General features: G+C 47.3%; 1 protein-coding gene across 2 annotated transcripts in view; it reads left to right on the forward strand.

Moving 5' to 3' along the window:
• The window catches only part of PPP1R21 (protein phosphatase 1 regulatory subunit 21), a 107394-nt gene that overhangs the window by 12063 nt on the left and 81499 nt on the right, over positions 1-13832 (forward strand). For both annotated transcript variants that reach the window (XM_073554020.1, XM_073554021.1), the window contains 3 exons: positions 1095-1193; positions 3126-3290; positions 4719-4777. In XM_073554020.1, the coding sequence (XP_073410121.1) occupies positions 1095-1193; positions 3126-3290; positions 4719-4777 (323 nt within the window). The remainder of the gene's footprint in view (positions 1-1094; positions 1194-3125; positions 3291-4718; positions 4778-13832) is intronic.

Below are 13832 nucleotides of genomic sequence, written 5' to 3' on the forward strand. Positions count from 1 at the left end.
TAGGAGGCACGTACACTCCTACATGCCCCCTCATCAAGACTGAAGAGAGAATATTGATAGAGAAGTTTGATAAATCACCCACATTGTGTCTTTTTATTGCATTATTTATGGGAGCAGAGGCAGTAACAAAAAAAAAATCACAAAGCCGGGCAATTTTGGCTTTTAAATTTGATTTGGTTTTTTTATGCTTACAGTACTGGTGAAAGCTGAATGTTGTTGTTGTGTGTTTTTTTTTTTTTATTTATTTATTTATTTTTTTATACTGCAATATGGTGACTTGAATTTGATTGTCACCATATAACGATCTCCTAAGAACAGGATTTCCAAAAAGGGAACTGATAGGAGTACCAGAAGGCCCCTAGCTGCCATGGGACACCCCATTGTCATGCTACTGGTGGGGGTGAGGATGCTGGGTTCGGTGGACAGACAAACAGACCCATTAAATGTCGCAGCATTTCAGGAGTTAATCGGCAGCTAATGTTGGCTGATTATACAGGTGGATGCTGACTGTATTACACAGCCTGCACCGGCCCGATATGTAGTGAACTCGTCTCCTGAGCCTGCTCCGTGAGTTGTTAATTTCCTTAGAATTCTGTGACGTTCCTCTGTTACTCATCCAAGAAATTTATAAACAGATTGTCAGCTGGGTTTACCATTCTTTGTCAAAAAGGTGCGCTCCTCCACTGACTGACACTGTGAGAACGTATTGGATATTGTCGGACTGTGCAGGGCAATGCCTTCCTGATGAGTAATGGTGACTTTTGGTACCTTATTGATGTTTCCCGGAGAATTGACCAATGAATGGCACAACGCTCGGTGGGACAAAAATGACGTGTAAGGGTTTTTATTTTATGGGAGGCATAAGTATATACTAACACAGACATGAAGGATACGGCGTGCTGTATTAGATGGCTGCCCCAGAAACGCATCTCGTCGTATCTCTGTACATTGGCGCAATTTCACACAGCCTTATAAATTCAGCATAAAAAAATGGAACTGTGCCATCAAAACCCTTTCCCAGCTGCATTTATAGTACATGTCCTCCTTGCTTCTGAGCATTTAATATTTGACTATTCTGTTCTTTTGCCCTCTAGAAACACGTAGATTCGTCCCAGATGAGTCATGAACAAAAAAGTGTCTTTGATGAAGATCTTCAGAAAAAAATCGAGGAGAACGAGAGGCTGCACATACAGGTTGGTTAAAGTAATATCTATGTATATATTCTTCCTTTTTTTTTTCAACTTTAGGCAACTCTGCAAATGATGGCACAATGCCGTGTCGTACTAACCGGTAAGGGTCTGTGCTGTACTGATTGGTGAGGGTCTGGAGATTTAGACCAAAAAGTTTAGAAAAGTTTTCATTACCACTTTGGACTTTTATCACCGTATCAAGCATTTCAAGCAATTCAGTTCAGTTCTCTGCAGAAAATCCTGTTAGAAGAGGCACTTTCATTTTATAATTGGCTACATATTTTCTCACTTATTCCCTGATTGCCAAAATGGGCGACGTGTGTCCTGTTTTCCTTAGTTTCACTTCCTGTCGAGTGGAGCATTCGGTCACGCAGTCTTGCCACTTTATCTAATGTCCAATGCACTGATGAAGAAAACATAGTGTGGGAAAAAAAAAAAATCGCCACATTTGATTATTTTCGTCAGTACATTGCACTTTGAGTGGAGGGGCAGGATATACACATCACCAGCCGCTTCGTTCCATTCCCCGTACCCAGGAGAGAATTGGAGGACAGAAGTTCAAACCGATCTTACAGTCGCCACCGACTCATTGGATTTGCGATCACTTGCTGTACGTACACTGGGGTACCCCTTTAATCTGTAAGGGTCAGGCCAATACTGATTGGCATTTATTGCTCCATTTCTTTAAAAAAATAAATCTTCAGCCACTTATGCCGTACTGTGTCATTGCTGCTGCAAAACATTACAGCACACTGCTCACATCAAACTAAACAACCCTATATAAATGTATTTTTCTTGCATCCTCACAGAGAGTTGTACCTTAAAAATGCTGACCCCCCCCCCAATCTACCAATTTCATGGGCTGTTGGGACCACTCGGTCTCTAGGGTTTACCTTTTGAGCATATGCCCTCCTGTTATGTTGTAACAGAACCCTTAGGGACTAGGGGAGGGGGATGGTCTTATGGTAAATTTATCCTAAATATTTTTACTTTGGACCCTAATTTACGTTTGGGACTGTAGGGGTTCACTCGCTCTGGTAGACATTAGGTAGCGTTCACACGGCCAATGCAGGTTTGGTCCAAACACATTCAGTTTTTATTGCTTTCCACAGGTTGCACAGAACCAAAACTCGAAAACACAAATCCCAGGCACAAAATAAACAGAGCCAGACCCTGGCTATTCCTAAACGGCTGAGCGAGCCCCAGCTCAGACAAACAAAACGGCTATTGTCTATAGCAACCACTGATTCCTGCCGTTCTCTGCACGTGGCCTGTGCAGTCTCTTCTCAAATAGAGATTCTTGCTTGTTTCTCTCTTCCGCTCCATAACACATCCAGTCTGGTCAACTTCCCTGACTGGACTGACTCAGATGAACACCTAGCCTGGTTATATGCCGGACTAGCCAGGTGCACTAATCAAAGCATGCAGAGCTAGGATTTAACCCTAGCCTACCTGGCACTGCTACAGGGCCATTCGTGTGAATATTAAAAAAAACTGACCAACATCTCCAAACAGAATATGACAAGTGTGAACAGGTGCAAGCCGTCACGACTATTCAATATAACCAAATAAATTGGCCAATTCATGAGAACCCATCAGCCAAGGCAAGCAAGTCGTACCCTTGTGATGGGACCTTAACTGTATATACCTCTCCCGGGCTGCCCTTAAAATTGTAGGCTTTTAGACCAGGAGGGGCATATACGGTTCAAGTCCCATCAAAGGGGTACTCCTTGCGGCGGCTGATGGGCTCTAATGAATTGGCCAATTTATGTGCCAAGTAATTTCATTTTTTTTTTTTTAACATTTTCTTTAAAAAAACACAGTTAAAAATTCACATAGTTAATGTTTGCATGTCTTAGCATTTCAGAGTGAAGCTGTATTTTTTTTGAAACATTCTTCTGAACGTTTTTTTGATGGCTTTTTATGTGATTTCAGTTCTTTGAGGCCAGCGAGAAGCATCGGCAGATAGTGGACGAGCTGAGGAGTCGGCTGCAAGTCCTGGAGACGGGCGCTGCCCAGCACCAAGCGGTTGTGGAGGGCCTGAAGCAGAAATACATGGAGACTATTGAGAAGTTGCAGAGTGACAAGGCGAAATTAGAGGTGAGCAGTCATTGATTCTGATTTTTGAGGGAAGCTGTGTCATCGGTCGTCACTCCCCTTCCTTCCTGCATTCATGGTAGAAGAACTGCCGAGGACGCAGAATCTGAGACGAGTGATTAGTATATGACCTGGGGTTTAGCTGCTCATCTACCTTTTTTTTTAACTAGCTTGTTTCTTAAGTTATCTTTGTATTTTGACTATAATAGTAAGTAATTCTAAGAACGCTACAATAATATATATAATTTTTTTTTTTTGTAAATATTACCAGCCATAAAGCCTGTCTCCTCACAGCTGCAGTCAGTAACAGGAAGGTGAATGAGGTTTCTAAAATCTCACGCACACGATGCTTATTCTTTCCTTTTGGAACCATCAAAGCTTTTTTTTTTTTTTTTTCAGATCTGCAGCCAGTCGCCTCTTTCTGCATCTTTGCAGCATATTTAACCTATTCAAATGAATGAGAAAAAATACAAGCAAAACAGCATAACAGATGCACGTAAAAAAAAGTGTGTTTTACACAATTTTTGTTGCCAACACTGGGTTTTGTTGTAGAAACATTTGCTGCAAATACTTACCGCCTAGCCTTACTGTTGAAAATGTTTTAAGTCATTTGGTGATTTATTTTTAATATATATTTGAAACAATTTTTTGAAATCTTACACTGTTTATTGGGCCTCAAAATAGGCCGGTAATGTTAAAGATCCCCTCCCTGCACGGTGCACAGACCAAGGCGCCGGTCACAGAGCATGCCCACAACACTCTCCCATAAAAGTCAGTCATTTGCTGACAACAATAAAGTCAGGGGCGGCCATATCATTGATGTAACCTGGGCAGCTACACAGGGGCCCAAGAGGTAAGGGGGCCACTACCAGCTACAAAGCGGGTGGAATTTTGCATTCTGATGAATCATTGGACTATAAAGGGCCCCCATACTGTTCCTGCACAGGGACCCTCTCCTGTCTGTGTCCGCCAGTGAGTAAAGTAAAACTCAAAACTGCTGCAAACAGGCACATGGCTGCCCCAATAATCTTGTGCAGAAATTAGAATAGAAAAAAAAAAAACTACAATCAGGAAATCAAAACGGATCAGGAAAAAATGTTACACAATATATTTTTAAGCAAAAGATGAAAAGAAAAAACTCAAAACATTATAAATTACCCAATGAGGCATATGCTGGTTACATGGGCTGCAGATTATTCTGCCTGCATACTTAATCAGTGACCGGCCATATAAGCCCTGATGCCGCATGGAGATGGATTTCCTGAATTAATTCTCTGGATTATTACATATTGCGGACTGATTGGAACCTCTGCTTGCTATGATCCAGGTCTGTGTTGAGCTCAGACTTGCATCACTCACATTCATTATTTATACCCCGGAGCATAAATCTTGGCCGTGCACTTTAATGTCGTTTCTACATTGCCTCCTTAGGTAAAAGCTCAAGGGCTGGAGAAGGAGGCGAAGGAGTGCAGACTGCGGTCAGAAGACTGGTAAGTGTGAGGAGCGGAGGACAGGGATCGGCTACAATGTCTTGGGAAGAAATTTATTGGAAAAAAAAAATAAATCACCTTTATCAGTGCGGCGTTAGAAAAGTGTAAGATGGGTCCTGGGGTATGAGGGTACAAATACAGGACAGTGAGATACAGTATCATGGGCAGGGAAGAGCAGAGTGCGCTCAGCCCCAGCCGGGATCAGGGTGGTGGGCATCCACATCTCACCCATCTCCTCTGGAAGGTGGAGTGCTGCGAACGTATTAGGAAATGCGTTTTAATACTCGGTGATGGATATTTCCTTTCTCCACAGTAGGATATAGGACAACCACTGGTCATTTCCTATTAATTGAGTCGTCTATTTCCTTACCATGTAACCATAATTTATTTTTTGGGAGATGGAGCAATGCTCCTCCATCCCATGGATCAGCATTAAATCAGGTTCTCTAAAGTAAAACGAAAGCACGGCCATTGACCTCATTATGACCAGGCAGCTTTCTGTTTTTGTGCTTTTGTTTCTTCTTCCTCTTGTTCCCAGAGCCATGATTTATTTTTATTTTCTTCTATCAATTTAGCAGTAAGTATTCACCTACCAGCCAGCAAGAATTCTGGCTCTTACGGACTTGTTAGTTTTTCTTTAAGAAGCCCTCCTACTCTGCACCCATTACCTGTATTAATTGCACCCGTTTGATCTTGTGACCTGTCCACATACTCAGTAACACTCCTACCTCTCCACCATGGCCAAGACCAAAGAGCTATTTAAGGACACCAGGGACAAAATTGTTTAACTGCACAAGGCTGAGATGGGCTACAGGATAATAGGCAAGCATCTTGGTGAGAAGGCAACAACTGTTAGTACAATTATTAGGAAATGGAAGAAACACAAGTTGACTGTCAATCTTCCTTGGTCTGGGGCTCCATGCAGGATCTTGCCTCGGGGGGCTAAGGATGATTCTGAGAAATGTCAGGAATCAGCCCAGAACTACACGGGAGGACCTGGTCAATGACCTGAAGAGAGCTGGGACCACAGTCTCAAACATTACCGTTAGTAACACACTACGCCGTCATGGATTAAAATCCCGCAGGGCACGCAAGGTCCATGTGTTCACACCAGCACATGTCCAGGCCTGTTTGAAGTTACTCCAATGACCTTCTGGATGATCCAGAGGAGGCATGGGAGAAGGTCATGTGGTCAGATGAGACCAAAATAGAACTTTTTTGGTATCAACTCCACTCTCCGTATTTGAAGGAAGGAGCAGGATGTGTACAACCTCCAAGAAGACCGACCCAACCGTGAATCATGGTGGGGAAACATCACACTCTGGGGATGATTTTCTGCAAAGGGGACAGGATGACTTCATCGTATTAAAGGAAGGATGGATGGGGTCATGTATTATGAGATTTTGGTCAACAATCTCCTTCCCTCAGAAAGCGCATTGAAGATGGGTCGTGGCTGCGTCTTCCATCTTGACAATGACCCGAAACATACAGCCAGATAAACTAAGGAGTGGCTCCGTAAGAAGCATTTCAAGGTTCTGGAGTGGCCTAGCCAGTCTCCAGACCTGCACCCAATAGAAAATATTTGAAGGGAGCAGAAACTCAGTGTTGCCCAGCGACAGCCATAAAAACTGAAAGATCTGTATGAAGGAGCAGGCCAAAACCCCTGCTGTAAGCTAGATCAAGAACTACAGGAAATGTCTGACTTTTTTTGTAGTAATGGCAATGACCTCATCACAGTTTTGAGCAGCTGGGTTTTACACAGCATGACCTTTCAGTATCTGTCTGCAAATAGTATGGAGCTTCAGAACGAAGCTCTATTGTCTTTGCACAAAAAAACTCAATGGACTTCACTGGATTTGGTGAACAATTTTGTAACTGTGTGGGATTTATTTTTTTTGTACAGTGGTATCTTAGGGAAAATTTGGGGGAGTGTTTATTTCATTAAAAGTTTTTTTTTTTTTTGTGTTTACACTGTCGCCTACTTGGGGGACACAGAACCGTGGGTGTTATGCTGCTGTCCACTAGGAGGCGACACTATGCATAATCTGAAAAAGATTAACTTTGGCTCCTCCTCTGCAGTATACACCCCTGGACGGCGTCAGCCTTCTCCAGTTTTTGCTTAGTGTAGCAAGGAGGCACTCCTAAGATATTTTTTTTTTTTTCTTCCTTGATTTTTTTTTTTTCAATGGATTACAGATGAAGAAAAGTGGGTCTCCAGCGAGACTCCCGGCATGGCTCCCTCCTCGGTCCCCTATTAAGGGGTACCCGGTTGAGGTCGAGATGGCTCTTCCCCATGTCGCTCCTTCCCCAGTCCTTCGGGTACTGGTGCGAAGTCGAGAACCCCCCTCCTTCCCCAGTTCCCTTGGGCTCTGGGTTGAGGTCGAGGATAGGATGAAGCCCCCTGACGGTGACAGCAGCACCCTCCCTAATCCCCCTATGGGGGCATTAGGTTGAGACACCGCAGGTATGGCCTGTATCGGGCACCGTTCGGCCACTTACAAGTCCAGGGACCCCAGCCCAGCTGCGGCATCCTGTTGGGACCGGGGGAGGTTCAGGCAGGCATGGCACTTGTCCCTGCGCCCCTGTCTCTCCGGCAGCACAGGCGCTATGCCCACAGGGCCCAGGTTGCGCTCATGACCCCACCGCTAGCCTGCCATTTAATCCGGGGGGGTCTGGTTTGAATCCGACCCCCCCCCCCCCCCCCGGACAGCCGCGCCGTCCTGGAGCCCTTCTGGGCATGAGGTCTCAAATTCGAGTCGCCGCCTTATTCCCGGCCCCCGGATGACGAAAATGACACTCCGCAGTGTCATAGAAGGGGCGGATCGAGTCAGGAAGGGCGCGCTTTTACATAGCTCGGCGTGCCCTTTTCAGCATGTCCGCCCCCTTCCTCCTCCACCTCAGAACCTGGTGGCCATCTTGCTGCACCTGAAGCTGAAGGCAGCACAGCGGTCTCTGGGGGGCATAGGAGTGGGATTTATCGGCGCTGGACCTAGGGGGCGCACCGGTGGGGTAAGATCACAGCTGGGTTCTCTGTACTCAGCTGTGAGTTCATATAACCTATAACGCTCCCCTATTCCTTTTCCCTGCGTAGATACCCCTGTAGGGCCTCTGCTAATTAGCCTCTAGACACTGTCGGGCTCAAGGAAAAGGACCAGACAAGACTGCTTTTATGCAGTCTGTACAGCCTGCAAAGCCACTCTCCCCAGCGGCAGCACGTACCCGCACTGCCAGGACTGTACCCAAAACACTGGGTCAGAACCCCAAGAAGTCCCTACCAACGCTTCTGCGACCGCTACTGCGCCGGAATGGGCGACTCAGATGTCGCAGTCTATGACACAGTCTATAGATAACCTGACCTCCACACTACTGCAGGCTCATGTCTCGGCTATGAACGTTACCCAGCAAAGATCTCAGGGACAGACCACTTCCGACAGTTTGAGTCGTAAGCGGACCCACAGGTCGCGTTCATCTACGTCCTTATATCGCACTAGGTCGCCCCCCTCCAGGGAGAGAGACAGTGGCTCCAGGTCACCGAGACCGTCCCCTGATAGAGAAACGCAATGCGGATCTCCACAACGATCCCAGAACACAGAACACCTGCTCCCTAGTTCGCCTGCTAGGGAGCTCCTTAGCGATGCGCAAGACTCAGAGGTCATATGTGACTCTAACTCAGATAATGAAACCGAGAACACTCTGGTTCCTTGTCCCCCTAGCAATACGGCGCTCATCACCCGGAATTTCAAAAAATACTTTCTAAGCATTTTTCGCAGCCTGAGAAAAAATTCGCCAATCGCAAATACGTGGAAGCAAAGTACCCCTTCCCACAGAAGGACACTAAGGATTGGACAGATCCACCTGAAGTGGATCCCCCAGTCTCTAGGCTGGCAGCACAAGCACTTCTCTCACTGCCGGACAGCTCAACCCTCAAAGACGCAGCAGACAGACAGGTAGAACGCATGGCGCGTTCAATCTTCGAAGCGGCAGGTGCCTCTCTGGCTCCTGCATTTGCTTCAGTTTGGGCAGCCAAGGCCATTATGGCCTGGGCTAATCGATTGCAACAGGGCCTCCAAGCTTCAAATCCTCAGCTGGCGGATCAGGCGGTGCAAATTGCAGTAGTGGCAGTTTACATGGTCCATGCAGTGTTGGATTCTGCAAGAGGGGTAGCGGGAATAGCATCAAACGCCATCACAATCCGGCATATTCTCTGGCTGAGAGAATGGAAGGCAGATGCGGCCTCAAAAAAGTCCCTGACAAATCTCCCGTACTTCAGTGGACGTCTTTTCAGTGAAAAGCTGGATACAATGATATCCAATGCTACTGGGGGTAAAAGTACTTCTCTCCCTCAACTAAAACCAAAACACACGTTTAAAAGATGTAATCAATCTCATTTCCGATCCTTTCGGAATTCTTCAGGCTGGTCCGTCTCGCGGCCAGCACAAAATCGTAGCCGCTCCCCCCGCAGAGACAACACACGGGCGGCACAGAGGCCGGACAGGAACTGGCAGTCAAAAGCAAGCCAGGCAAAATCCAAAGGAGGGAAAGCTCAGACTTTCCCCTCATCATGACTCATGCCCTCTGGAAGACACCCCACTTGTGGGCGCACGACTGCTACTCTTTCAGCAGGTCTGGCTTCCTATTACAGAAGACAAGTGGGTCAAGGAAATAGTGTCTTCAGGATACAAGATCGAGTTTACTACCAGCCCACCGCACAGGTTCTTTCTCTCCATTCCTCCAAAGCCTCCGCTCAAAGCTCGAGCCTTCCATCAAGCGATTTCTTCCCTCCTGCAAGCAGGAGTCATAGTACCGGTCCCAGCAGACGAGCGCTTCCGAGGGTTCTACTCCAATCTGTTCATGGTGCCCAAGAAGGGAGGCAGCGTCCGACCCATACTACACCTCAAGCAACTCAACAAGTATGTTCGAGTTCGTCACTTTCGCATGGAATCCCTCCGGTCAATCGTTGCATCCATGGAAAAAGGAGAATTTCTCGCCTCCATAGACATACAGGACGCATACCTGCATATACCGATTGCTCCCGCCCATCAGAGATTTCTCAGATTCGCAATCGACCAAGACCATTACCAGTTTGTGGCCCTCCCGTTCGGTCTCGCCACGGCTCCCAGAACATTTACAAAGGTCATAGCAGCCACCATGGACGTTCTACACTCCAGAGGCATAGTAGTCGTTCCATATCTGGACGACCTTCTCGTCAAGGCCCCCACCTTCAAGGACTGCGAGGTCAACGTCTCAATCACCATCGACACTCTGAGTCGCCTGAGATGGTTAGTCAATTTACAGAAGTCCTCGACTACCCCGAGTCAGTCTCTGGCCTTCCTGGGGATGCTATTCGACACCTCCAGGGGTCTGGTGATCCTCCCCAGGAACAAGGCACTGGCCCTCCGTTTGGGAGTTCGCACTCTCCTCTGCAAGTCCCCCCCGATCTCTCCGGTATGCCATGAGAGTACTTGGCAGGATGGCAGCGGCAATGGAGGCGGTACCATTTGCCCAGTTTCACCTCAGACCCCTTCAACTGGCCATCCTCAAGTCCTGGGACAGGAATCTGTTCTCCCTCGACAGGGAGTTCCGGTTAGTATCGGAAACCAGGAGGTCCCTGCACTGGTGGCTCAAGCCAACCTCGCTTGCACGGGGAAAATCCTTTCTCTCCAGTCAATGGAAGGTTTTGACCACCGACGCAAGCCTTACGGGTTGGGGCGCGGTGTATCTACATCACAGAGCGCAAGGCAAGTGGTCACCAATGGAAGCGACCATGCCCATCAACATCCTGGAAATTCGGGCCATCTTCCTGGCATTGAAAGCCTTTCATCACTTGCTAGCAGACTCTCATATCAGAGTACAGTCGGACAATGCCACGGCGGTGGCATACGTGAACCATCAAGGCGGGACCCGCAGCATCCAGGCGATGAACGAAGTAACACGTATCCTACACTGGACGGATGATGCAAGGTCGGTACTCTCTGCGGTCCACATTCCGGGTGTGGACAACTGGGAAGCCGACTATCTCAGCAGACAAGGAATGGACTCGGGGGAGTGGTCTCTCCATCCCGAAGTTTTTCGTCAGATCTGCCATCGCTGGAGGGCCCCGGACGTGGATCTGATGGCATCCCATCTCAATGCCAAGGTTCCCAATTTCATGGCCAGGACGCGCGACCCGCGGTCGCTAGGAGCAGATGCCCTGGTTCAGGACTGGACCCAATTCAAGCTTCTGTACATTTTTCCACCCCTCCCCCTGATCTGCAGAGTCCTGAGGAAGATCAAGCAAGAGGGAGTTCCCACCATCCTGATCGCTCCAGACTGGCCCAGGTGTACATGGTACGCAGACGTCGTGCAACTCACAGCAGACGCTCCCTGGCGTCTCCCCTCACGTCCCGACCGTTTGTCACAAGGCCCGTTCTTCCACCAGAACTCAGGGGCTCTCAATTTGACGGCGTGGCCATTGAGACCTGGGTTTTGACACAAGCAGGTTTTTCGGCGGACGTCGTTAAAACCATGATCAGGACTCGAAAGCCAGCTTCAGCCAGGATTTACTATCGTACCTGGAAGGCTTTCTTCACATGGTGCGAATCTCGAGGACATGTCTCACTTCCCTACTCTCTTCCAAAGATCCTCGATTTCCTTCAGTCGGGCCTGGACGCCAGGCTATCCCTGGGCTTGCTTAAGAGCCAAGTGTCAGCGCTTTCAGTGCTCTTTCAGAGGCATATTGCTAATAAGCCGCAAGTGAGGACCTTTCTCCAAGGGGTTTCCCGTTTTGGTTCCCCCCCTACAAACATCCATTGGAGACGTGGGACCTCACCCTGGTCTTGACAGCATTGCAGACACCTCCTTTCGAACCCCTTAAGGAGGTCTCACTTCGCCTTCTGTCACAGAAGGTGGTCTTTCTGGTGGCAATCACCTCGCTACGCAGGGTGTCCGAACTTTCAGCACTTTCCTGCAGACAACCTTTTCTGGTTTTCCATCAGGACAAGGTGGTTCTCCATACAGTCCCATCCTTCCTTCTGAAGGTTGTGTCCAGCTTCCACCTCAATGAGGAAATCTCACTACCATCTCTTTGCCCGGTTCCTGTTCATAGAGTGGAGAAGGCTCTGCATACGCTTGACCTGGTCAGGGCATTGCGTATTTACGTGTCTAGGACTGCTCCCTTCCGGAAGTCTGATTCACTTTTCCTTTTTCCAGAAGGCGTTCGCAAGGGTCTACAGGCTTCCAAAGCTACCCTTGCTAGGTGGATCAAGTCCACCATACAAGAGGCTTACCGACTTGTCAATTCTCCTCTTCCGGCCGGTATCACAGCACACTCTACGCGGTGCCGTAGGAGCCTCTTGGGCCATTCGGCATCAAGCCTCGGCACATCAAGTGTGTAAGGCAGCCACTTGGACTAGCCTGCACACATTTACAAAACACTACAGAGTGCATACTCGGTCCTCAGCGAATGCGAGCCTGGGTAGACGGGTCCTGCAGGCAGCAGTACCCCAAATCTAGGGGACTGTCAGCACAATATTCGTCCACTGCTTCCCACCCAGGGACTGCTTTGAGACGTCTCAGGGTTCTGTGTCCCCCAATTAGGCGACAGAGTAAAGGAGATTTTTGTGTACTCACCGTAAAATCTCTTTCTCTTAGTCTTTAATTGGGGGACACAGCTCCCACCCTGTTGCCCTTACAGGTCGTTGTTAGTTGAGTTCTCATATTGTTCTTTGAGCTCGTACATAGCGGCCTTCTTACAGGCATGGTTATGTTATTTGTGTTACCTTCCTCCTAATGCTTTTGCACAAAACTGGAGAAGGCTGACGCCGTCCAGGGGTGTATACTGCAGAGGAGGAGCCAAAGTTAATCTTTTTCAGATTATGCATAGTGTTGCCTCCTAGTGGACAGCAGCATAACACCCACGGTTCTGTGTCCCCCAATTAAAGGCTAAGAGAAAGAGATTTTACAGTGAGTACACAAAAATCTTTTTGTTTTATCCAAGTTACTGGGTTAGTATTGGGGGTGCCTGATAGACACCTCTCCAATCCAGGGCTTGATGTCGGTTTTTGGACAATTCACAGCTGACGTCAACCCCAAACCCCATTACACTGATTGCGCTGGTGTGTTGGCAGTCTGGAAGAGTGAATGTATAGTGCTGATTGGAGCAGCTAATGTGATGCGCCACTTCTGGTGTGGCAGAGGGCTTGTGTTTTTAGGCTGGGAGTGGCCCAATAACCATGTACCTTTCCAACCTGATAATATCAACTCTCAGCTTTCTGCTTTGTCTTTGCTGGTTACCAAAGATATGTATGGCTCACGAGGACACAGTCTGTTTGAAAACACGGACATGTGCGCATTCACATAGATCATAGTGTGTGTGTGTACTTGTCTCCGGTACGTGTGGAAGCACAGATATGTGAAAGGGGCCTAACTGCATTTCCTGAAAGCTACAGGCATGCAGGACAGGTCAGGAAATGTTGTGAGTTGTAGTTTTACAGTAGCTGGAGTGCCGAAGGTTGCTGACAATCCCTGCCTAGAATTTTTGAACAGGTGGATAACGTGTGCGTAAATCCTTGCGTACTATCAAATCTAGATATTTAAAGGGAGATTGTCCCTAGAAATAATTTTATAGAAGGCTGCAAAAAAAATTTTTAATTTCTGTGGAGTGGTTTTCCCCAATTGAAGTTAAATGGTTTTCTGCAAGTGTAATATTGAGCACATATTCATTTGGATTTTACATTGCTCTATTAATATGCCAATGGTTATCTCGAGGTTGATGCATGCTTAGCTTTTGAATCCACAGATAGTATTGAACTGTACTTTATAGGCAGTTAAGCAATTGCAGGTTCAAGTCACCTAAGTAGAATAATTAAAATGTAAAAAATCATTTTTATAGCCCGGAAAGGATCCAGAGGTTCCGGATTCATATCGCCCGATTTCCCTATTATCAACAGATGTTAAATTATTGGCCAAGGTACTCGCCAATAGGATGTCCCGAGTTCTCATCTGTTATCCAGAAGGATCAGACGGGATTTATCCCAGGCAGAGCCACATCTATGAACCTTAGGAAACTATACTTGGG

Source organism: Dendrobates tinctorius, unplaced genomic scaffold (genome assembly GCF_039654945.1).
Source record: "Dendrobates tinctorius isolate UK_male_01 unplaced genomic scaffold, ASM3965494v1 ptg000205l, whole genome shotgun sequence".
NCBI classification, from domain to species: Eukaryota; Metazoa; Chordata; class Amphibia; order Anura; family Dendrobatidae; genus Dendrobates; species Dendrobates tinctorius.